Genomic DNA, 27,002 nt, shown 5'->3' with positions numbered 1-27,002 from the left:
AAGGGAGGTAGCTAATCTTGAACCTAGTGCTGTGGGCTTCTGTACCTCCTGTCGGATGGCAACTGTGAGAAAATGGTATGGCCTGGATGGTGGAGACCTTTGATGATAGATATTGTCTCCTTGAGCACGTGGCCAAGTGGTTAAGTCATTGGACTAGCGACCTGAAGGTCGTGAGTTCGAGCCCCAGCCGAGGCAACATGTTGCTTCCTTGAGCAAGGCACTTAATCACACAGTGCTCTGCGACGACACTGGTGCCAAGCTGTATGGGTCCTAATGCCCTTCCCTTGGACAACATCGGTGTTGTGGAGAGGGGAGACTTGCAGCATGGGCAACTGCTGGTCTTCCATACAACCTTGCCCAGGCCTGCGTCCCGGAGAGTGAAGACTTTCCAGGCCACAGATCCATGGTCTCGCAAGACTAACGGATGCCTTTACTTTTATGAGGCAACATCTCATGGAAAGGGTGAGCAATTTCAAGTTTCTGGGTGTCAATATCCTGGATTCAACATATCAATGCAGTTACAAAGAAAGCACAACTGGGGCTATATCCCATTTGGAGTTTGTGGAGATTTGGTATGTCACCAAAGACACTTGCAAATGTCTATAGATGTACTGTAGAGAACATTCTAACTGGCTGCATCACTGCCTGGTGTGGGGGGTGGGGGGGGGAGCACGGCACAGGATTGAAATAAGCTGCAGAAAGTTGTAAATTCAGACATCTCCATCAAGGGCACCAGCCTCCCCAGCCTCCAGGACATCTTTGAGGAGCAATGCCTTAAAAGTTGGAGTCCTTCATTAAGGACCCCCATCACCAATTGACATCCAAAAAGACTTTGCTACTTTTTTCATTGCTAGCATCAGGGAGGAGGTCAGGAGCCTGAAGACACACTCTATAGTTGAGAAACAGCTTCTTCTCCTCAGCCATCTGATTTTTGAATGGAGATTAAACCCATGAACACTACCTCACCAGCTTTTTCCACAACTTATTTATTTAATGTTTTAAATATTTATATACTGCAATTTACAGTTTGTAATATGTATTGCAATATATACTGCTGCTGCATAACAACAGATTATTAAACCTGACTCTGAGATACTACCAATACTGGGTAGCTTCTCGCTTTCAAATTTCCATAGCAGACCATGATCCAACCAGTCAGGATACTGTCAACAGGATATCTGCATAAGTTTGTTGGTGTTTGATGACACACTAACATTGTTAGACTTTTAAGATGCTGGTGTGCCTTCCTTGTGATTGCATCTATAAGCTGGACCTAGGACAGGTTACCTAATAGGTTAACGGCCAGGAACTTACAGCTGCTGACCGTCTCCACCACGGATCCTCCCGTGGAGACTGGTGCATGTCTCTCTTCCTGTTTTTACTCACTGCTATTTGTGCTTTGGCGGTTCAAATACTTCTGTTAAGAAGGGAGGAAATTTAGGAAGCATGCATTCAGCACACATATAGAGTCATAGGACACTGTAGCACAAAAACAAAGTGTAACATCTCACAGTTGTCTGCACTGAAATACTAATACCACCCATTGTAATGATGAGGTCAAAAGTTTTCGTTTACTGCATAATTTTTCACTATTTCCTTCTGTTAGATATTTTTCTTTCATGTAATCCATTGATATTTTAAAATACAAATTACTTTGCAGTTGATGTTATAAATACATTGATTTAATCTTTCTTCCAGTCACTGGCACGTTAAGACTCAATCCATACACAGGGATACCCATGAAATGTAGTGGTTGCATTACTGGACTGGTATGGATTGATAGTCTGAGGGCAGGAGTTCAAATCCCAGCACAGTGGCTGGGAAACTTAAATATGGACAAGTTTGTAAAAAGAAATAGCCAGGTACCTAGGAATCCATCTTGTTGTCTAGCAACCTTCAGGAAAGGAAAACTTTCACATTTTTGTATGAAGCCAGACCCGAAGCAAAATGGATGATTCTTAACTATTCTCTTCGTTGAAATAAGCTAGGAACAGTTAGGAACAATTAATTGGTCATTGTAAATTGTCCTGTGATTAGGTTAGGGATAAATCAGGGGGTTACTGAGTGGTGTGGTTCGAATGGCCAGAAAGGCTTGTTTTTGCCTTGTATCTCTAAATAAAATAAATTTAGGGATGGGAGTAATTAGAACATAGAACAGAGCAGCACAGGAACAGAGTTTTTATCCCACAATATCTTCACCAACCAAGTTGCCAAATTGAACTAATCCTATCTGCCCACACAAGGTTTATTTCTCTCTGCTCCATAAGACATGGGAGCAGAATAGGCCATTCAGCCCACTGAGCCTGCTACACCATTCCATCATGGCTGATTTTTAAAAATCCTTCTCAACCCCATTTTCCTGCCTTCTCCAAGTAACGCTTACTAATCAAGAACCTATCAACCTTCACTTTAAATATACCCAAATGATTTGGCCTCCACAGATGTCTGCGGCAATGAATTCCCCACCTTTCATGTGCCTGTCTGAATGTTGCTATTGTGTCTGCAGTCACCTCCTCCCTTCACAGCATGTTCTAGACACCTAATACTTGCTGTAAAAAAAATTTGCTTTGAACATCTCTGTTTAGCTTGTCCCCTTAAGTCAAAGCCCTGTGTATTTGATATTACTGCCCAAGGAAAAGGTCTCTTATCTACTCCATTTGTGTCTCTCCTGATTTATGCACAACAACCCGTGAAAACAGTCCAAGTTTGTCCAACCTGTCTTAAAAGCTAACGTACTCCAATCCTGGTGGCATCCTGGTCAACCCCTTCTGCACCCTCTGAACATCTTTCCTAGAATGAGGCAATCAGAATGGCACACAATACTCCAAATCCTGATATGTCCTGGTGAAAGGTTGTTATGTTATTATAAAGGATCTGTTCTGGGACCTCTACTTTTCGTGATTTTTATTAACGACCTGGATGTGAGGGTAGAAGTGTGGGTTGGCAAGTTTGCAGATGACACAAAGGTTGGTAGTGTTGTAGATAGTGTAGAGGATTGTCAAAGATTGCAGAGAGACATTGATAGGATGAAGAATTGGGCTGAGAAGTGGCAGATGGAATTCAACCCGGAGAAGTGTGAGGTGGTACACTTTGGAAGGACAAACTCCAAGGCAGAGTACAAAGTAAATGGCAGGATACTTGGTAGTGTGGAGGAGCAGAGGGATCTGGGGGTGCATGTCCACAGATCCCTGAAAGTTGCCTCACAGGTGGATAGGGTAGTTAAGAAAGCTTAAGGGGTGTTAGCTTTCATAAGTCGAGGGATAGAGTTTAAGAGTCGCGATGTAATGATGCAGCTCTATAAAACTCTGGTTAGGCCACACTTGGAGTACTGTGTCCAGTTCTGGTCGCCTCACTATAGGAAGGATGTGGAAGCATTGAAAAGGGTACAGAGGAGATTTACCAGGATGCTGCCTGGTTTAGAGAGTATGCATTATGATCAGTGATTAAGGGAGCTAGGGCTTTACTCTTTGAAGAGAAGGAGGATGAGAGGAGACATGATAGAGGTGTACAAGATGATAAGAGGAATAGATAGAGTGGATAGCCAGTGCCTCTTCCCCAGGGCACCACTGCTCAATACAAGAGGACATGGCTTTAAGGTAAGGGGTGGGAAGTTCAAGGGGGATATTAGAGGAAGGTTTTTTACTCAGAGTGGTTCGTGCGTGGAATGCACTGCCTGAGTCAGTGGTGGAGGCAGATACACTAGTGAAGTTTAAGAGACTACTAGACAGGTACATGGAGGAATTTAAGGTGGGGGCTTATATGGGAGGCAGGGTTTGAGGGTCGGTACAACATTGTGGGCCGAAGGGCCTGTACTGTGCTGTACTATTCTATGTTCTAAGTTTTGTAACTTCAAAACATTAAATTAATTCAATGAGACACAAGAGTCTGGGAATACAGGTCTAGTTCAGGTTTACATTCAGTGAGGCGTGCACTTATCACGTGGTAGCATGATGACGTGTGCAATTCATGTATTTTTACATATAACCCGTAATTAATTAGTTAAACAAACAAGAATACTTAAATATTATTGAAATATTAAATGCACAACAAAGGTCTTGGCCCAAAACGTTGACTGCTTATTCCTCTCCACAGATGCCCCCTGGCCTGCTGAGTTCCTCCAGCATTTTGTGTGTGATACTCCTAATGTTGGCCTTATCCCATGTCCAATGATTTAATTAGTTTTAAAAATGAATTTCTGTGCTTGTTTCAATTGGGCACTGTTATACTTTGTAACTCCAGAAATTAATCAAAACAGGAACATAGGAGCCCAGGAAAACATGCCTGCCTAGTTTCTTGACTTTAGTGAGGCACTCACAGATGGCGCGCTTGTGTGATGATGTACGCTGTTCACGTACTTCTTAAATAAAACTCGTAATGAATCATGTAAACAAAGACGGAATGTTTAATCAAACAATATTTATACACTATTACTCAAATATTACTGAAATATTAAATACATAACAGGCATGTGAAGAAGGTGTGCATGTGAGAGAATAACTTAATATTTATACACCACTGCAAAGCTGAATGAGAAACCAATGTGAATTAATGAACTACAAGCAGGAGTGAGACTGTGCGTGCTATTGTATGGGAGAAATATTGCATGTTTAAGAAGGTGGCATGGGTGGTGGGAGATGAGGCTTTGTATTGCACACTTCTATGTAAAACTATCTGATGTATAGTACTTACCTTCCTTTCATTTCAGGACTCAAAGAAGATGGAGCTTCTCTGGGCCGCAATCAATGCACAGATCAATTATACCATTCGAGTAAGTGGAAATAATTTCAATTTTAAATGCTGCATTAGCAAATTAAAAAGTTTTATTGATTATATCTTTAATGGTCTAATTAATTAATTAGCTACATTAACACTGAAGCAGTAAGTGGAGCGAAGTACTTTCATGAGCTGTTCAATAAATTATCTCCTAGTTTTGAATTTTTATATCATCCTACAACAGGAAAGCAATGATGTTATTTATGATCTGACAGCAAGGAAAAAGAAATCCATATTTTAAAATAATATCACCAGAGTAGGACTCGCTGCTGTGCCAATGTTTCAGTTTATTAAGGCTCAGCAGTTTTATATTCAATGATGAATCTGTTTTAAGGCATGTATAATTTAGGGTCAGACAATGTGAGATCCAGTTACCAGCAATACTTCAAATCTTTGACAGTCATGGTTATAGGTTGTCACCAGTTGGAAACAAAACAGAATGATGAGTTTGACTTGGTTCCAAAGGAAGGAAATGTTGGAAGAGCTACATATATTCAAATTAAAATGTTCTATCATCACAAAAGGGCCTTTGGAAAGATCTCCCTATTATTTACATCACTAACAGAGAACATTAGCACGATGGAAATAGTTCAGATGGAAGACTTACTTTCCTCACAATGACTGTGTCCCTCAGTACGAGGAGCGTATTAAATGACTGAAAGAAATGCAAACCCTTCGAAAAGACAAAAATCAGCTCTAATGCTTAACTTCCAATCTTTTGCTGGTTTGTCCATAGTCTTTCACCTTTCACTTCTTAATTGAGCCTACTAGATAGCTTCAGTATTATCTAACTTTATTTCCGATTTCCAATATTTTGTGATACCAACAAAAGGACCCTAAATTTTACATATACATAAGAAATAGGATCAGAGGTAGCCAGAGACACCTTGGGCCTGCAGCACTTCCCAGTGGAATTGTGGCTGATCTGATGATGGCCTACTGACTCTTTCTCATTTCCTCTGACTACTCTGGAGGACCAGAGGTCTGTCAGTCCTGGACTTAAATATCTGTAACGACTCAGCGTCTGCAGAAGTCTGAGATAGAGAATTCCAATGATTCTCAATAAGGTGAACTCTTGACCTCACTATCTACCTCGTTATGACTCTACCCGTTATCGAGTACCTGCACTGCACTTTTCTAGTAGCTTTTACACTTTATTCTGCACTGTTGTGGTTTTACCTTATTCTAGCTCAGTGCACTGTGCAGTGATTTGATCTGTGTGAACTATATGCAAGACAAGTTTTTCACTGGATCTTGGTACATGTGACAGCAATAAACAATACTGATAACTTTAAGGCAGGGGTCCCCAACCTTTTTTATGCCATGGACCAATACCATTAGGCAAGGGGTCTGTGGACTCAGATTGCAAACCCCTGTTTTAAGGGAAGAAGTTTCACCTAATTTTGGCGAATATGAGGGTGCATAACTTCAAGGTGACTGGAAGGAAGTATAAGGGGATAATTAATTTTTTTACACAGTAAGTGATGGGTGCGTGGGACACACCGCCAGTCGTGGTGGTAGAGGCGTATTTATTAGGAACTATTAGGAGACTCTTAAAAAGGCACATCATGGGTCAAAGGACCTGTACTGTGCTGTGATGTTCTACATTCTTCTTTAACTACTGGTGTGGTAGTGTAGTGGTTAGCACAACGCTTTGCAATACCAGCAACCTGAGTTCAATTCCTGCCGCTGTCTGTAAGGAGTTTGTATGTTCCCTGTGTGAGGTTCCTCACACTCTTCAAAGATGTCATTTTAATTGATCATTGTAAATTGTTCCATGGCTAGGTGAGAGTTAAATTGTGGGTTGCTGGATGGTACGACTCAAAGGGAAAAGCCAGCAGGGCCTATTCCATGCGCTATCTCAATAAATAAATAAATAAATAACCAGTAGACCCCTTATCCTGAGATAAAGCTCACTGGTTCTAGGTTCTCCTCGTCCTTTCAGCTTCTCCATTGTATATATTCCAATCCTTTCCATTTGCCTTCCTAATAACAGGCTTAATGTATGAGGAGCCATTGACTGCTCCGGGCCTGTATTCGTTGGAGTTTAGAAGAACGAGGAGGATCTCATTGAAACCTATCGAATATTGAAAGGCCTAGATAGAGTGGACATGGAGAGGATGCTTCATATAGTGGGGGAAGTGGGGGTGTGGTCTAAGACTAGAGACCAGAACCTCAGAGGAGAAGGACGTCTTTTAGAACAGAGATGAGAAGAATTTTCTTTCGCTAGGGGGTGGTGAATCTGTGTAATTCATTGCCACGGATGGCTGTGGAGACCAAGTCATTGGGTATGTTTAAAGCAGATGTTGAGTGCTTGATTAGTTAGGGTGTCAAAGGTTATGGGAAGAAGATAGGAGAATGGGGTTGAAAGGGATAATTAATCAGCCATAATAAATCGGTCCTGGTGAAGGGTCTCGGCCCGAAATGTTAACCGTACATTTTTCCATAGATATGGTCTGGCCTGCTGAGTTCCTCCAGCATTTTGGGTGTGTTGCTTGGATTTTCAGCATCTGCAGATTCCCTGATGTTAATAAATCAGCCATGATGGAATGGCAGAGCAGACTCGATGAGCTGAATGGCCTAATTCTGCTTCTATGTCCTATGCTCCCATGGTGTTAATTACTAATGTGGTGCTCTCACTCCCACTTTCATCCAAGTGCTGTCTGTACCTTGTCAATCATCCCATCTGCCTCAACACTGCCTTCCTTACTGTCTCTGTGCTCAAGCACCAAGTCTGGATCCATTCAACTTTCAATAATAATGTCACATTATTTAGATAATATAAGACCTTGGTCAGACCCCACTTGGAGTACTGGGTTCAGTTCTGGTCACCTCACTACAGGAAGGATGTGGATACTATCGAGAGAGTGCAGAGGAGATTTACAAGGATGCTGCCTGGATTGGAGGGTGTACCTTCTCCTTGGAGCAACGGAGGATGAGAGGTGACCTGAAAGAGCTGTATAAGATAATGAGAGGCATTGATTGTGTGGATGGTCAGAGACATTTTCTCCGGGCTGAAATGGCTAACACGAGGGGGCATAGTTTTAAGGTGCTTGGAAGCAGGTGCCGAGGGGATGTCGGGGGTAAGTTTTTCACACAGTGGCGGGTGCGTGGAATGCACTGCCGGCAGTGCTAGTGGAAGCAGATACAATAGGGTCTTTTAAGAGCCCCTTAGATACATGGAGCTTAGAAAACTAGAGGGCTATGTGCTAGGGAAATTCCAAGCAGTCTCTAGAGTAGGTTACATGGTCGGCACAACATTGTGGGCTGCAGGGCCTGAAATGTGCTGTAAATTTCTATGTTCTATGTTCTATTAACATCGATTGAACTGAAGCAGTTATTAAAGCCAGTGAAACTGTGTTTGAAATCAGTGCCTTTTTATTGGAATTAATTTGCGGGGGGGAAAGAAGGTGTGTGACCCTTTGCATCCTCATGGGCTACTGAACTCTTGACTGGAGGGTTCCAAAGACACATGGATTAGTAGGTTAATCAGTCACATGGGTATAATTGAGCAGTACCAGAAGGGCTCGTTATTGTGCTGTATCTCTAAATTACAGAAATGTATAGAGTGGAGTGAACCTAACATGAAGGCCAGAAAAATGCTCCTTTTCAGAATCAGAATCAGGTTTAATAATACCAGCACATGTCATATTTGTTAACTTTGCGGCAGAAGTACAATAATAATAGAGAAAAAGAAAACTGTGACATAGTCTAAATATGTATATATTATATATAGTGCAAAAAATAGGAACTAAAATAGTGGTGAGGTTGTGTTCATGGGTTCAATGTCCATTCAGAAATTAGATGACAGCGATGAAGAAGCTGTTCAGGCTTTTGTACCTCCTTCATAGTCATAGTCATACTTTATTGATCCCGAGGGAAATTGGTTTTCGTTACAGTTGCACCATAAATAATTAAATTGTAATAAAACCATAAATAATTAAATAGTAATATGTAAATTATGCCAGGAAATAATTCCAGGACCAGCCTAATGGCTCAGGGTGTCTGACCCTCCAAGGGAGGAGTTGTAAAGTTTGATGGCCACAGGCAGGAATGACTTCCTATGACGCTCAGTGTTGCATCTCGGTGGAATGAGTCTCTGGCTGAATGTACTCCTGTGCCCAACCAGTCCATTATGTAGTGGATGGGAGACATTGTCCAAGATGGCATGAAACTTGCAACTTTGCAACTGATGGTAGCAATGAGAAAAAGACATGCCCTGGGTGGTGGGGGACCGTAATGATGGATGCTGCCTCTCTGAGGCAGCGCTCGTTGAAGGTGACCTTGATACTACAGAGACCAGTGTGTGTGATGGAGCTGACTAATTGTACAACTCTGCAGCTTACTTTGATCCTGTGCGGTAGCAACCCCTCTCCCCCCTGCCCCCGCCCCCCCCCCCCATACCAGACAGTGATGCCACCAGTTAGAATGCTCTCTTTGGAACATCTGTAGAAATTTTTGAGTGTTTTTGGTGACACACCAAATCTCCTCAAACTCCTAATGAAATATAGCTGCTGTCGTGCCTTCTTTGTAGCTGCATTGATATATTGGGTCCTGGTCCATTGATATATTGCCTTCAGAGATATTGAGACCCAGGAACTTGAAATTGCTCACTCTCTCCACTTCCGATCCCTCAATCTTGCAACATCATTCAATGGGATCATGATGGATTTCAGCTTTGGACTCAGCTCCACACAAACATGAGCCCCTTAAGTCTTGATTCTCCTTTTGTCCAAAAGTATAGGGTCATAATCATTCAGCAGGAGAATGAAAGGCTATGGTCCAGGTGCAGGTCGATGGGACTGGGCACTTTAAATGGTTCTGCACGGACTAGATGGACTGAAAGGCCTGTTTCTGTGCTGTACTTTTCTGTGACTTTGACACACTCCTTTCAACACACATTTATATTGATTCAATTTTATCAGCGCTACATTTCCATCAATTACCCCCTTCTCTGCAGATCCCACTGATCACACTACATATTCACGGCAATTTACACTGGCCAATTAATCTACCAACCCACAAGTCTCAGGGATATGGGAGGAGCACATAGAAGAAATCCACGAGGTTACAGGGAGAACATACAAACTCCACAAAGACAGCGTTGCGGGCCTAAACTGCACGATGCCTCAAAAGTGAACATAGCATGTCCTGCCACTGCCTCACAGCATCAAGGACCCAGCTTCAATCCTTTCCATGGCTGATGAGTGGAGTTTCCATATTCTCCCTGTGACCATGTGGAATTCCTCCGAGTGGTCCAGTTTTCTCCCGTTCACCCCACAAGTGACCCTCCCAGAGGACCACGACCTTGTCATAGGGTTTGGAGACTTGTATACCTCAGTGTAAATTGCCGTGAATATGTAATGTGATCGGTGGAATCTGGAGAGAATCTGGAGAGCCATGTTGGCTGGAATCAGGGCCTTGTGCTTTGGTTCTTGGTAGGGTCACCCATGCCAAACAGGTCAAAGGGTAGAGGCCTGACAAAGAGTAGTCCACTGATCTTCCAGGTCCTGAGGTTCAGCTCAGGGCTAACAACACTGACTGATCAAAAACCAATTGTTACAGAAACAGCAATGAAGAATCCTTCTATACAGACAGAGACGGGAGACCTTAATTGCTGCCCTAAATGCCAGTGGTGTGACAGGCAGTAAGTAAGGCTACCAAGTGACATGTCAAGCAAAACTAAGGTTTAGTACAAGTTAACCTTTATTACCACTCAACTTCCTTATACATGCACACCACTAACTTTTACTGTTCTGGCTTATCATTTTTTATATTAAATCAGAAGACTCACATCTGAACTTAAATACCATCTGTGTGACACTCATTCCAGCAGAACTAAGCTCATTTCTGAACTAAGACTCCATCTTGAAATTATTGTTCACTGTTTGTCACTGTTAGTTTCTCAGATAGCCCCTCTTTTATTTGATTTTACTTCCAATTTTCTTCAGAAGTTCTCTGAAGGATGCTGGAGAGGCCCAAGCCTGCCCACCATCGAGGACATCTTCAGGAAGAAGGCATTAACCATTAAGGAACTTCACCATCCTGAACATACCCGCTTCTTGTTACTACCATCAGTGAGGAGATACAAGAGCCTAAAGACCAATGCTCAGTGTTTTAGGAACAGCCGCTTCCCATTTGCCATCAGATTTATCATCAGTCCATGAACCATGAACACTGCCCTGCTATTTTGCTCTCTTTAGCACTACATATTTAATTTTTGAAATATATTTCTCATTGTAACTTATCATATTTTTATGTAATATTAAGACACACCATCCCAGGCATGCCCTCTTCTCATTAGTACCATCAGAGAGGAGGGACAGGCGTATCAGAGGGGAAGAACCTGGTCCTAGAATGTCTGTGGACACTCAATACTTTAGGAACAGCTTCTTGCCCTCCACCATCCGATTTCTGAATGCTCCATAAACTCATGAACATTACCGCACTATTTATTTAATTTATATTGTAGCTTTCGGTAATTTTTTGTGTCTTGCACTGTACCTGTCACAGAATAACAAATTTCATGGCATATGTCAGTGATAATAACCCGATTCTGATTCAGCTTTTCTTTTTTCTCATCCGAGTTCACAATTCTGAAGTCTATCATTCAAGTTGTCATTTATTCAGGGTCTGAACAAAGACACATCTATTTCCTTTCTTCAATTCCATCTTTAGTGTAGATCTGGACCCTATCAATGTTGATGGGGAAAACAAGAACATATATTTTCTTATCAGCCGGAGAGCTCCTTAATTGTGAGCAGTTGCCCGTGCTTCACAATTCATCAAATGTGTTTTGTTCACAGAATGACAGTCTCAGAACATCTGTTTTCTGTATGGTTCACAGTGGGATAATTTATATTGGCATGCTTCACAGGATATCTCAGCATAACTTGACTTCCTCACATTGAAACAGACCAAACATTTATCTTGTGACCTTCCTGCATTGTGCCCTCTGTTCTGTCATTCCCAACGTCTCTTTCTGGACAGTGTCATCCCAAAACCTGGTGCTATAATTGGTATCTTGTCTCCAGCTACACTCTCACATCCCAAAGGCGAGCTGGTTGATAGGTTAATTGGCCACTGTGAATTGCTGGTGGTGTGTAGGTGTCTGGTAGAATCCCGTGCGAATTTTGGAAGAATTTTAAAAATGAGATTAAAATAGAACTTGCATGATATAGGACTAGATAGAGTGGATGTGGAGAGGATGCTTCCTATAGTGGGGGAGCTGAGAACTAGAGGGCACAGTAGGAGAATAGAGGGATGTCACTTATGATCTTATGCAAATAGTTGTTTATTGTTTGTAATCAGACATCCCGCCTCTCCCGGAAGTTCCGGGAGTCTCCCGCATATTAATAGTGGCTCCCTGATGCTTGCAAAATATATACAATATCACGGAAATCAATTTTTTTGAGAGCAAGCAAGCAAGCTAGAGAAAGCAAGAGAGAGCGCGAGAGCAAGCGAGAGAGCGAGAGAGAAAGCAAGTGAGAGCAAGCAAGCAAGAGCGCGAGAGAGTGAGAGCGCACTATGGCAGAGTGTTCCAAAAAAAGAGAAAATATAAAAGGTATGTCACCACAGACTACAATATAGTGTACCCCTGCCTAATAGGGGTCAAAATAATGACAGTGTTGCTCGCTACACTGTTTGCAACAGCGACTTTTCTATTGCCCATGGTGGGTTAAAATGTAAAAGACACGTTGAGGTAAGTTTAACAGATGTCATTCGTTCATTAGCATAGCTAACGTTATTTAAACTAGCTGGCTGGCTGCTAAGGAGCTACTCTATTGCAGACATCCCACCTCTCCTGGAAGTTCCGGGAGTCTCCTGCAAATTGATGGTGCTACCTCTCTGAAATGAGTTTTTGCAGGGTGGGATGTCTGTGTAATGGACTCAGAGTGCTGAAGGGCCTGTTTCCATGATGTATATTTCTGTGACTTTATAATCTTTGACTATTACCTACTATCTCCTGTGGTTCAGGTATATGTCTTCTCATTCTGTAAGACATAGAAACAGAATTAGGCCATTCAGCTCACCGAGTTTGCTCTGCCATTCGATCATGGCTAATTTAGTTTCCCTCTCAACCCCGTTCCCCTGTAACCCTTGACACCTTTCCTGTTAGTGGTTACTTGAAGACAAACCAAAACCACTCCTGAATACGGGAGTTGACACTATATGACACGCTTCCAAAATAACAATACAGATGATTATTTGCCTGAGTTATACACATACAAAATGCTGAGCAACTCAACAGGTCAGGCAGCACCAATGGCGAGTCATTTCAGACAAAGACCGTTCACCAGGATTTCCAACATCTTCAGAATCTCTTGTGTTTATGATTATTTTTCCTTATTATTTGAGGTTTTTTAAATCATAACTTTCTACTCCCTGTTTTTAAGTCCAAAAAAGTACGTTTGATCCTTTATTATAAAACTAGCAAAGATGAACGATCTTAGAGCAATAAAAAACAAATAAAACTAAAATTAGCAATGTAGGAAAATAAGAATAATTAGCATTCAAATTAACAAAATAAGCAAAATAAGCAGTCAACAAAAAATATCACCCCCACTCATTCCCTCTCAACTAGACCAAGTCAAAGTGTGAATATGTAATTATACTCATTTGTTCCTATCACACCCCAACCGATATGACAAATTACCATATGTAAACACACAACACAAAATAAGCAGACAGACAGAAAACAGATAAATGGCTCATAATCTTACTAATCAAGGACCTGCCAACCTCCCATTTAAATATACCCTATGACTTAGCCTCCACAGCAATCCTTAGCAATGAATTCCACAGGTACACCACCATCTGGCTAAAGAAATTCCTTCTCATCTCTGTCCTCAAGGGATATCCTTTCACTAAAATCTTGAAAGCCAAGTCATTTCAGTGCAGTGTACCTTCATAAGGCACCATATGAAGACTCAGTGACGCACACACAAAATGAGAAACTCAATAGGCCAGGCGACATCTATGGAAAAGAGTAAATAGTTGACATTTTGGGCCAAGACTCTTCATCAGGACCATTCATGAGCCCTGATGAAGGATTTCGGCCTGAAATGTCGACTGTTTACTTTTTTGCATAGATGCTGCCTGGCCTGCTGAGTTCCTCCACCACTTTGTGTGTGTTGCTTGGATTTCCAGCATCTGCTGGTTTTCTCTTGTTTGTGATGAAGTCTCAGTACATGCCTTATACTTGATGTGAGAGGAACAGAGAATGGAGGAGCTTAAATACTGCTATGTTGTTAACTTTTCCAGAGTACTCTCATCTACTGGTAGTTAAATCATCATCACTACAACTTTATCAAACAGTTTAAACTTGTTTGTGAAGTATAACATTTCTAGAAAATGTTGCAACCAATTCCATCCCTACATAAAGAAAGCAGAGCATAATTGCCCTTAAAAACATAAACAGCTCTTCTAAGAATTGGATTGAATTGAATTGAATGAATTTTTATTGTCATTATACATAGGTATAATGAAACTCTGTTTGGCTTCCTCTCAGGCAATTAAATAAAGCGGTAGATAAAAACAAGACAGTAATAGAAAACAGTATTAAATAGATAATTAGCAGAAAATAAGTTGCAGAAAACAATACAGATGATTATTTGCCTGAGTTATACACATACAAAATGCTGGAGGAACTCAACAGGTCAGGCAGCACCAATGGCGAGTCATTTTAGACAAAGTCCGTTCATCAGGATTTCCAACAGCTCCAGAATCTCTTGTGTTTATGATTATATTTCCTTATTATTTGAGATTTTTATAATCATCTTGAATCATAACCTCCTACTCCCTGTTTTTAAGGCTTGAAAATGAATCTCAGTGTAGTATATGGTGACATATACATGCTTTGATAATAAATTTTCTTGGAACTTTGAACTTTTTTTCATCCCTCATCCGTGGAAAAGCTTTGCATCACTCTTTCAGTGTTTCTGTTCTCCCTGTGCCTCTTTTAGCTTCTGTCTCTTGTGAAGCACCTGGAAAATTTTATGTAAATGAGACTACAATATTCACCACCATCTGGCTAAAAATGAAACTGAAAAAACAGAAATTATAAAAGACAGAAATACTGGATGAACTTAGCCAGTCAAGTAGCATCTATGGAAAGAAAACCAATTAACATCCCCACAGAGGCTACTACATGGGCTAAGTTCACTTGTCTCTGTATATTTATTGTTGTACAAACCTTTTTTTTTCTTTACTGCTTTGTATAATTTACGTATGACTGATATTCAGTGTGTTGTTTATACCCCTGTGCTTGTGATGGTGCTGAAAGCAAGTTTTTCATCATACCTGTTGTGGATATGACATTAAACTTGCTTGGTTCTGAGTAAAGAAGTCCTGATGAAGGGTCTTGGCCCAAAATGCTGATTGCTTATTCTCCTCCACAGATGCTGCCTGACCTGCTGAGTTCCTCCAGCATTTTGTGTGTGTTCTTCCAGCATCTTGGTGTTGTTTGCAGGTTCCAGCATCTGCAGCCTTATTTGTTTTAATTAAATACCAGACCAAAAACAAAAGCGAGTACTATGAATGCCGGAAATCTGAAATAAACTAAAAACAGAAAATGATGGAAAGACTTGGGCAGTGTCTTGAGGGGAGAGAGACAGAATCAATACTTGAGAGAAGAGCTTGAAAGTGTACTGAAAATATATACTGGAATAAATACTGGACATGTACAAATACTGATTGTTGTTTTGAATTGTTTATTCGTTCCATCTGAAGATTAATAGCTTGAGGAATTCTGTACTTTGATTTATTTTCTTGTCAAAAAACTCTGCAGATTCCAAACTCTGGATTTACTTCTTATTGTAAGATTGATGCATGGTATCAACTGCCTTATAAATCTGCTTGTGTTGGCCCTGTGTTTTGAAAACATCCCAGATGATGTTCCAGTGTACAGTTTGGAGATGTTATAAGGCAGATGGTGGGATAATGATGGGGAAAGAAGACGTTCAGCTACCGATGAGATAGAAACACACACTCAATGGCCACCTTATGAGGTACATCTGTATACACCTGTTGTTTATGCAAATATCTAATCAGCCAATTATATGGCACAAATTCAATACATAAAAACGTGCAGACATGTTCAAGAGGTTTAGTTGTGGTTCAGCCAAACGTCAGAATGGGAAGAAGTGTGGTCTTTGACCGTGGTGTCAGACAGGGTGGTTCGAGTATCTCAGTAGCTGCTGATCTCCTGGGATTTTCATGCACAACAGTCTCTAGAGTTTACAGAGACTGGTGCGAAAAAGTGAAAGAAACAAAACCACCTTATTAATGAGAGCGGTCAGAGGAGAATGGCCAGACAGGTTCAAACTGACAGGAAGGTGACAGTAACTCAAATAACCAAGTGCTACAACAGTGGTGTGCAGAAGAGCATCTCTGAATGCACAGCACGTTGAACTTTGAAGTGGATGGGCTTCAGCAGCAGAAGACTACACTGGGTTCCACTCCTGTACCTAATAAAGTGGCCACTGAGTGTAAGTTGCCCATTATTTCCATGTGCTGCTTTGTGACTGTTAAACTCTGAGACGGGCGGTTGCTCATCCATTGCCCAGAGAGTAAAGGGATTACATAATCCCCATTCATAGGTTTCAAAAGTTGAACTGTGCTCATTTTTCTCCCTTCTCCAAACTTACAGGGGAAAAAATAGTTTTTATTGCAGGCTGGAAGACATTTTACACTGCTGAGTTAACCACTTGAATTATGGAGCTCTAGTAGTTATTAGACTGCTTGATTGCCTTCTCAAACCCGACAAGTATCCTAATCCTACTTCAGCAACAGAATACTACACATCACCTCTTGTACAGCCAAGGACTTGCCTCTGATTGTGCATTTACTTTTGCACTAATGCCTTGTTTAGGGTGGTGAGGTGGAGATATGTCTCTACCAAAGGAGATGTAAGGAGCTCCTTCCCTCCGCTAGCCTGCAGGTCACCCTTGGGCAAGGTGTCGCTCCTGAATAGTTCCACATCCCCCTGCCCCCAATCAGGGTCGTGTGAAGCCGTGGGAGCAGCTGGTGGACGGTCATATGAGCAGTCAGTCCATATCACAAGCCCTGGTTATGCGACCACTGACGCCAAGCAGACAATCTCTGAACAGTATTGATAATGGCTAGGGTCACCCATCTGCTAAAGACATTGTCCAGAAGAAGGCAATGGTAAACGATTTCTGCAGAAAAATTTGCCTAGTCCATGGTCACCCACATCATGGCATATAATGATGCCTTGCTCTGCACCATCCTTTATTTCTTCACTCTCTTGTATAAATTTATGTATAACTGATGTTCTATGTATTGTCCGTACCTACGAGATTGTTACAGTGCTGAGACCAAGTTTTTCATTGTCCCTGTTCTTCACTATTCTTGTGCACATGACATTAAACTTGTCTGCCCTGGATAAAGAACACCACAATTTGAATTACTTAACTTGGTGGATACTACACAACAATCAATATTGTGCCGTGTTCTTGTTCAACATTTTAGAACCATTTTCTAAACACTTGATTTTAGATCTGAAAAAAATTCATATAAAATAATCAATTTCATATTTTGGTCTGTGTTTCAGACTATTACAGGGATGGCAATTGACAATCATTTACTTGGACTACAGGAGATGGCAAAAGAACTACACATGGATATACCTAAACTATTCACCGATAAAATGTACCTGACGAGTAACCATTTTGTCCTCTCAACCAGCCAGGTCAGTGTTTACACATTATTGTCAAAAGTTCTTTTGTATTTTGTTTTTATTTTTATTTAGAGATACAGCGCAGTATACGCTTTTCCAGCCCTTTGAGCCGTGCCGCCCAGCAATCCTCAGCAACCCCAATTTAACCCTAACCTAGTCATGGGACAATTTACAAATAACCAACTATAATAGACAATAGACAATAGGTGCAGGAGTAGGCCATTCGGCCCTTCAAGCCAGCACCGCCATTCACTGTGATCATGGCTGATCATCCACAATCAGTATCCAGTTCCTGCCTTATCCCCATAACCTTTGATTCCACTATCTTTAAGAGCTCTATCCATCTCTTTCTTGAAAGCATCCAGAGACTTGGCCTCCACAGCCTTCTGGGGCAGAGCATTCCATACATTCACCACTCTCTGGGTGAAAAAGTTTTTCCTCAACTCCGTCCTAAATGGCCTACCCCTTATTCTTAAACTGTGGCCTCTGGTTCTGGACTCACCCATCAGCGGGAACATGCTTCCTGCCTCCAGTGTGTCCAATCCCTTAATAATCTTATATGTTTCAATTAGATCCCTTCTCAGCCTTCTAAATTCCAGAGTATACAAGCCCAATCGCTCCAATCTTTCGACATATGACAGTCCCGCCATCCCGGGAAATAACCTTGTGAACCTACGCTGCACTCCCTCAATAGCAAGAATGTCCTACCTCAAATTTGGAGACCAAAACTGCACACAATACTCCAGGTGTGGTCTCACCAGGGCCCTGTACAGCTGCAGAAGGACCTTTGGTAACCTACCTGGTACGTCTTTCAACTGTGGGGGGGAACCAAAACACCCAGAGAAAACTCACACATTCCATGGGGAGGATGCACAGAGACTCCTTACAGAGGATGCTGGGATTGAACTGCGAGCTCCGACGCCACAAGCTGTAATAGCGTCATGCTAACCACTACGTTACCATGGTGCTCACGTATCGGATACAAAGAATGCAAAAGTGTGCAGACTACCTTTTCAGACTAGAAATCTCTATGTGGTTAATTTTTTAAAAATGCAGATGTTGGGAGTATTGAGTTCTGATTGACTCATTATAGAAAGGATGTGGAAGCTTTAGAGAGGGTGCAGGGGAGATTTACCAGGATACTGCTTGGAATAGAGAGCATGCTTTCTAAGAAAAGGTTGAGTAATCTAGGGCTTTTCCCTTTGGAATGAAGGAGGATGAGAGAAGACCTGATAGAAATGTATAAGATGATAAGAGGTATAGACAGAGTGGACAGCCATCAACATTTTCCATGGGACAGAAATGGCTAATATGAGAGGGTATAATTTTCAGGTGATTGGAGGAAACTATAGAGGGATATCGGGGGTAGTTCTTTTTTACACCGAATGTAAGTATGTGAAGAGTGCTGGCAAGGGTGGTTGTACAGGCAGATGTATTAAGGACCTTTAAGATAGTATTAGATGAGCACATGGATGATAGAAAATGGAGTAGTATATGGGAGCGAAGTGTTGAATTGATTTTGGAGTAGTTTAAAAGGTCAGCACAACATCGTGGGTTGAAGGGCTTGTAGTGTGCAGTAACTTCAATGTTCTATGTTTTATACTGAAAATCCAACCACCGATTTCTAGTCACAGATGTGCCCTGACTTGCTGAGTATTTCCAGCCTTTTCTGTATTCAGTCAAACTGGAAAATGGTTTGTTATTATCACATGTATTGAGGTACAATGAAAAACATGCCATTTTCCAGATTATATGCAAGACAAAGTCTTTTGCTGTGCGTTCTTATTAATAGTAATTTTTTTTACAAAATCTAGAGTTCTGCCCTGTGGTGCAGTGCTCTGAGAACAGAAACTGCTGATGGTACTCAGCAGGTCAGGCAGCATGTGTGGCTAGAGAGACAGAATCAACATTACAGGTTAAAGACCCTTCGTTATGAACTGGGATGGAGTCAAAAACAGCTTGTTAAGGTGGGGGGGGTGTGTCTCTGATGGGGTAAAGCCAGGGGTCCAGGGGTCGAAGCTGTAAAGGAGTTGATGAACAAACAATGGAGCATTTCATGATCCCTGCATTCTTTTGTCTGTGTTCTCACTCTCGAATTGCTCCCATTGACCCATTGAAAGATAATCTTGTTTACAGTTTACTCCCCATGGTCATCCCGGTTTTAACCAGTTAGAGACATTACCCCTTCCACTTTACCTGCAGCATTACAAGCTTCATAACAGCATACACAAAATGCTGGAGGAACTCAGCAGGTCGAGCTGCGTGTATGGAAATGAATAAACAGTTGACATTTCACGCTGAGACCCTTCTTCAGCACTGGCAGGGAAGGGAGGAGGCACCAGAATAAAAAGGTGGGGGGTGGGAGAAGGATGACAGCTGGAAGGTGATAGATGAAGCCAGGAGGGTAGGAAAGGTAAAGGGCTGGAGGGGAAGGAATCTGATAGGAGAGGTGAGTGGACTGTGGGAGAAAGGGAAGGAGGACTGGTCCCAGGGGGAAGTAATAGGCAAGTGAAAAGAGATAAGAGGCCAGAGTGGGCCATAGAAGAAGAGGGGATGGGGGAGGTAGTGAAAAAGTTAACATATGATGAGGGTTTGATGTCTCTGAAATTGTACTCACTGGAGTTTAGAGGAATGAAGGGGGATCTCAGAGAAAACCGATTGAATAATGAAAGACCTAGATAGAGTGATGTGGAGAGGATGTTTCCTATAGTGGCGGGGGGGGGGGGCGTGCTAGGACCAGAGGGTACACCGTCAGAATAGGGGTACATCATTTTATAATGGAGACAAGAAGGAATTTCTTTAGCCATATGGTGGTGAATCTGTGGAATTAATTGCCATAGATGGCTGTGGATGCCAAGTCATCTGGGTATATTTAAGGCAGAGGTTGCTAGGTTCTTGATTAATCAGAATATCAAAGGTTATGGGGAGAGAGTAGGTCAATGGGGTTGAAAGGGATAATGAATCAGCCATGATGGAATGGCGGAGCAGACTCGATGGCTGAATGGCCTAACTCTACTCCTATGTCTTATGGTCTTATGGACTGTAGAGACTGTTCCCGTAAGATGGTGGCATCCTCAGTTGCAGAGGTCTCTCTGGGTCCAAACAAAGGATTTTAGAATCGAAAGACACTGCTGGATATTGAGAACCTCAGATACTGCAGGTCTACTCTGCTGGGAGTTGCTCGAGAGTGGTGGAGGTGTACAGGTCTACTCTGCTGGGAGTTGCTCGAGAGTGGTGGAGGTGTGCAGGTCTACTCTGCTGGGAGTTGCTCAAGAGTGGTGGAGGTGTGCAGGTCTACTCTGCTGGGAGTTGCTCGAGAGTGGTGGAGGTGTGCAGGTCTACTCTGCTGGGAGTTGCTCGAGAGTGGTGGAGGTGTGCAGGTCTACTCTGCTGGGAGTTGCTCGAGAGTGGTGGAGGTGTGCAGGTCTACTCTGCTGGGAGTTGCTCGAGAGTGGTGGAGGTGTGCAGGTCTACTCTGCTGGGAGTTGCTCGAGAGTGGTGGAGGTGGACTTGTTGCATGCCGTGTCACAGCCTGCAAAGCATCGGAGGCAGTGAGTGGTCCAACAGACAGTGCGATGATTGTCTTCGGCACTTTTCCTGTGATTAAAAGATCCTGTTGGTCATTGGTAATGTAGAATACTGCATGCCTGGCTCATTGGTTCATTGGCAAGACTGACAGCAAGGGGTGGGGGGGAGGAACCTGTTTGGCCTTGGCTGTTGTGCAGACCAGGCAGTGGGCTCACCTGGTGGAGCTGCCCAAGGGATGAGATGCGGGCAAGCATCCAGGTTGGGTTGAGGACTAGCACCTCCTGTTGGTTCTGCCCTCTAATGCTCGCTCGGTGGAAGATAAGCTGGACTGTGTTCACCTACAGCTGCACTAATGTGTGGTGATCAGACTGCTGCTTGTTTGTTGTTAGAGACCACATCTCATACACCATCAATCTACTGGGCATGGCACCCAGGGACTGGGGCTAAATTATTTTTTGTGTGACTGTATGTTTACTGCTATTGCAATTATATGTGTTATATGTCCTTTGCGCTGTGTATGACTGTTGGTAGTGTGTTTTGCACCTTGGCCTCAGAGGAACATGGTTTGGTTTGGCTGTATTCACAGTCATTCTTGTACGGTTGAAAGACAATAAAGTTGAACTTAAACTGGAACTTGTTGTGCGTGAGACTCTCAGGAGATCAGTAATTTCTGAGATTCTCAAACCCAGCCAATCTGGCACCAACAATCACTTTCCTGTCACCTTGAGTCAGTCTGGCTGTTCTCCTCTGACCTTTCTCATCCACTTCCAACAAGAAATATGGCAATATATTTCTTTAATTCTCCATAAAATACTTCCAGTTACTTTTCATTATATTTTGCAAAACAAGATATTTTTGCCTGCAGAACTGCTGCTTATTAGATTTTTTTTCACACCATTCTCTGTAAACTCTGGAGACTGTTGTGTGTGAAAATCCCAGAAGATCAGCAAATTCTGAAATGCTCAAATCATCCCGTCTGGCACTAACAATCATTTCACAGTCAAATCACTTAGATCATATTTCTTCCCCATTCTAAAGCTCTTGGTCTGAATATCAGCTGAACCTCTTGACCATGTTTGCATGCTTTTATGCATTGAGGTGCTTCCACATGATTGGCTGATTGGATACTTGCATTGATGAACCAGTATAAAGGTATATCTAATAAAGTGTATATGTACTGTGATAATAAATTTACTTTGAACTTGGATTTTTGCATATTTCCATGACGCTATAAAACCTCAATTTTCATTTCTCTGCAGGTACCAACTACAATGGATGGGTTTCTGTTTTATGGACCTGTAGTTCCAGATGGTTACGGTGTTGCTTACAATCCACGTTTCGATCATATTATCTTCTGCATCTCCAGCTTCAATAATTGCAAGGAAACCTCTTCCAGCATGTTTGCAAAATCCGTGGAGAGAAGCTTTAAAGAGATGAAGGACCTGTGTGTTAAGCATAACACCAGTGCCAAGCAAAGCTTTCTGGGGAATGCAACGTATATTGTTCAGAATGGAAGAAAATCACACCAGTGAAAGCTGGCAAATCGGGTTGTACTGTGAAATGTTCACACGATCATTTCTCTATGCCAAAGAGTAGAATTAATTAAATTGGTATCAATTTGAAGCTTGTAAGTAATCTGGTGGCATATTAACCCACTACTATTTGCACATGATATCAAAAGACATTATAATGAAGTCAAATGTATCATTCGGTCTACTCTGCTGTACTAGTGATGTGGAAAAATAGAAATATATGTTCTGCACATCAGCCCTTGATAGACTGGTCTGCCAAATATATTTTCTCAATAGTCGGTGTTGATATTGTGCCATCGCATCCATGATCTCTGTGTTATGGATGCTATTCATAGACTGGGTGCATTTTGTTTACTGATGAACTTGTTTTCGTGATATTGTATTTACATTATTTCTGAAGGCTTTATATCCCAAACAGTAAGTCTCCATCATGGTGTCCCTGTTTATTAAATTGCAAAGTTGGCGTGCTAAAATATGTGATGTTATCGGAAACTGCAACCTTTATTGTAAATGTTTCAGACATCCTGGTTTAAATTTTACACAAAGCATTCTTGTACAAGTAATTGTAGTGTACCTTCAAAAACAGCACTGATAGTCTGAACTTCCTTATGATACCCTGACATTTGTTGTGTGCAGTTCCATAAATAATTATTGTAGAATGTCAATGGTGCATAGTATATCCAAATAGCAATCAGATGGAATTATTTTTGTTCAGAAATCAAGACTCCTATTAAAAGTCTTATAATTATGCAATGAAAGATACTTATTTTGCAAAATATAATGAAAAATAACTAGAAGTATTTTATGGAGAATTAAAGAAATGTGTTACTGTATTTCATGTTGGAAACTGATGGAAGTTGTATTTGGAATTATATTACTGTATATTTTCTGATGATCTGTTTATGAGTTGGAATGTAAATCGTTGTCTGTGTGTACCTGTGTGTATGTATGTGTGTGTGTGCGTGTGTGTTTAAGATTATTTATTGTGGTCCATTACCAAATGTTGTTCCTAATGCTGCCTTGGTGTTTAGAACTGGTGCTATGGACCAAGTACTCCGAAGTTTTACAGGAACAATTGTGCATGTCGTTTAACAAAATAATGTTAAAGCAGGGAGGAGGCATTGTAACCACCAAAAGCTTCCTCTCTTGTGTAACTTGGAGTAGACTAGGGATCAGTTTGTCGTGTCCAGTGTCTAAAGTAAAATCACTTCCCTCATCTCTTCAAACAACATAATATAAATAAATGTTGTTAAATCTATATAATGGTCCTGGTGTCCAACATATACTTTTATTTGCTCCTATATTCAAAGTGAAAGTAAATTTTATTATCAAAGTACATTTATGTCACCACATACAACCCTGAGATTTGTCTTCTTGTGGGCATACTCAGCAAATCTATAGAATAGTAACTATAACAGGATCAATGAAAGATCAACCACAGTGCAGAAGACAACGAACTGCAAATGCAAATATAAATGAATAGCAATAAATAATGAGAACATGAGATAATGAGATAAAGAGTATTTAAAAGTGAGATCATTGGTTGTTGGAACATCTCAATGGATGGACAAGTGAGTGTAGTTATCTCCTTTTATTCAAGAGCCTGATGGTTGAGGGGTAGAAACTGTTCTTGAACCTAGTGGTGTGAGTCCTGTGACTCTTGTACCTTCTACCTGACAGCAGCAGCAAGATGAGAGCATGGCCCGGGTGGTGAGGATCTCTGAGGATGGTTGGGAGGGCTTTTCCTGTGATGGATTGCTTTTAATGTGGAAACAAATGACTTAAAATGTATAAAATTAGAATGATAGATGAAGGGAATTACAAAGGTTTCCAATAGGTGGTAAGACAGTGCTGGTGTTCGGTCAAGGACAGAAATTGGTTGCAAAGCCATATAATTAAGAATATCATTTGGAAATAATAAACATTTTCATCCTGGTGTTGGACTGTCACAAAGACTATCTACAAAGAAATTGGGTACAGGAAAATGAATATGGCTCGTCCGGGGGTTGATATCGAAGATTCAATCGGAAGTCCAGCAGTTAAAGCCGATGACTGAAGCCTGAAGTCTGGAGACTGGAGGCCTGTCTTAGAGTTGATGGACTATCCGTGTGTGTGGGTGAGTGAGAGGGAGGGGGGAAGGGAGGAAAGTGGCTTGTTTTGCTGCTGTTGTTTTGTTGCAAGTTGTGTTCTGTGTTGCTCTGCTGAACATTGTGGGCACGCTGTGTTGACATCGGCATGTATGGTGACATCTGTGGACTGTTCAGAACATCGTTAGGTGTTTGTTGGTTGTTAGTGCATACAACACATTTCACTGTACATGTGATAAATAAATCCAAATCTGGACAAGTATCAAGAGGGAGCTCCATTTAAGGGTGCATGGATGGAATGGATTTGTATGGTGTTGCAATTTCTACCATTCTATCTGCAATCAGAAGATTCATTGCTGCAATTCCCGATGAGTCGCCCATTATTTAAGATGAAGTTTAGACCTGAAGAACTTATTCAAAATATCACAGCTTCTGAGCAAATAACTATTAATTTATGTGACAGACTATGAGATACAACATCCATCCTGATAGATTGGAATCAAGTGATATAAAAATAATTTTGCTGTAAATTCCTAACCATGCCCATTCTGAAGGAGAACAGAGAAAGCAAAGCACACTGAAATTTTTAGTCTGTTTCTATCAAAAATGATAATTTATTTTCATTTAATAACTGGGAACTGTTTAAACATGGTTGAAAGGATTTAGCAAGACAGAAGTTGAATAGTTTGTTCAGACAGAGGTGGGACTCAAATTCTGGGAAAGAGCCTTTCAAATGACAGATTTTAAATGCTGGATAATATATGTGTGCAGGAGGGAAGCAAATAATTTCATTTTTGCTGGAAAATTCTGTGGAATAAAACTGCATGATGAATACAGTGCAAGGCTTTGCTTTTTCTTAAAAATTAGTTCAGACTTTTCTTCAATAAAGTATATTGGAAAAATGCTGTGTTATATTGAAATGCTGTTCTATTTATTTGGTCTTGGCTTTTAAACAAATTCCTACAAAAAAAACTTCAGAATTGAACAGAAACTCAGTCAACATTAATATTGGTTTATTGGAAATAATCCAGGAGATGTGTAGCTCAGGTAGTTGATGGTTGGGTTGAGTTGTTCTCTGATTTTGGCAATTTACTTGCAATGTTTTGTCACCATACAAGGAGACATCATCAGTACGCTGTCGATTGTCGGGTGTCCTCTGAATGCTTGGCCTTTATATACCTATCAATTAGCTGAGTGATCGCCTTTTCAGAAACTCATTGTCATGTGGGGAGGAAATGGTGACGAATCAGCTGATTGATAAGTATATAAAGGGCAGGCATTCAGAGGACACACCACAATGAACAGAGTACTGACAATGTCTCCTCATCTGGTGACGAAACACTTGCAAGTAAATTGTCAAGATCAGAGAACAACTGAACCCAACCATAGGTTTAATCTAATTTATAATATCAAATTCTTTATTAAGTTTTTTAATGCCAACTGAGTCCATTGTGATGGTTATTAAGACAGGCCAACAAGACTGACTATGAGAAAAATAGAAATTGTGATTTGGGCTTAAGCCTGGCCAGATTGCTTCAAGTACCTTCCTTCAGAATAGATTATATTCCTCACAGACAGGACCCAGGCTGTAAAAATAGGGGACAAGCTCTCCTCTACAATCACTCTGAGCACTGGTGCCCCACAAGGCTGTGTACTCAGCCCCCTACTGTACTCACTGTACACCCATGATTGTGTAGCCAAGTTTCCATTGAACTCAATATATAAATTTGCTGATGACATAACAATTGTAGGCCGTATCTCGGGTAATGATGAGTTTGAGTACAGAGAGGAAATTAAGAACCTGGTGGCATGGTGCGAAGACAATAACCTACCCCTCAACGCCAGCAAGACGAAGGAATTGGTTGTTGACTTCAGAAGGAGTAGCGGACCGCACGACCCAATTTACATTGGTGATGCGCAAGTGGAACAGGTCAAAAGCTTTAAGTTCCTCGAGGTCAATATCACAAATGACCTGACTTGGCCCACCCAAGCAGAGTCCACTGCCAAGAAGGCCCACCCAAGCAGAGTCCACTGCCAAGAAGGCCCACCAGCGCCTTTACTTCCTGAGAAAACTAAAGAAATTTGGCCTGTCTTCTAAAACCCTCACTAATTTTTATAGATGCACCGTAGAAAGCATTCTTCTAGGGTGCATCACAACCTGGTATGGAAGTTGTCCTGTCCAAGACCGGAAGAAGCTGCAGAAGATCGTGAACACGGCGCAGCACATCACACAAACCAATCTTCCGTCCGTGGACTCACTTTACACCGCACGCTGTCAGAGCAGTGCTGCCGGGATAATCAAGGACACGACCCACCCAGCCAACACACTTTTCATCCCCCTTCCCTCCAGGAGAAGGCTCAAGAGCTTGAAGACCCGTCTGG

The 27,002-nt window shown here is 41.6% G+C and overlaps 1 protein-coding gene across 1 annotated transcript in view; it reads left to right on the top strand.

The window, feature by feature from the left end:
• The window catches only part of chata (choline O-acetyltransferase a), a 57,689-nt gene extending 34,580 nt beyond the window's left edge, over positions 1–23,109 (top strand). The window contains exons 13-15 of the mRNA XM_063070135.1: positions 4,706–4,768; positions 17,348–17,485; positions 22,261–23,109. Coding sequence (XP_062926205.1) covers positions 4,706–4,768; positions 17,348–17,485; positions 22,261–22,533 — 474 coding nt within the window. The 3' untranslated portion in view covers positions 22,534–23,109. The remainder of the gene's footprint in view (positions 1–4,705; positions 4,769–17,347; positions 17,486–22,260) is intronic.
• Positions 23,110–27,002: the final 3,893 nt, after the last annotated feature.

The sequence above is a fragment of the Mobula hypostoma genome, chromosome 18, assembly GCF_963921235.1.
Source record: "Mobula hypostoma chromosome 18, sMobHyp1.1, whole genome shotgun sequence".
Taxonomy (NCBI): domain Eukaryota; kingdom Metazoa; phylum Chordata; class Chondrichthyes; order Myliobatiformes; family Myliobatidae; genus Mobula; species Mobula hypostoma.
Note: the sequence above shows the minus strand (reverse complement) of the source record. Positions and strands in the feature narration are given on the sequence as shown.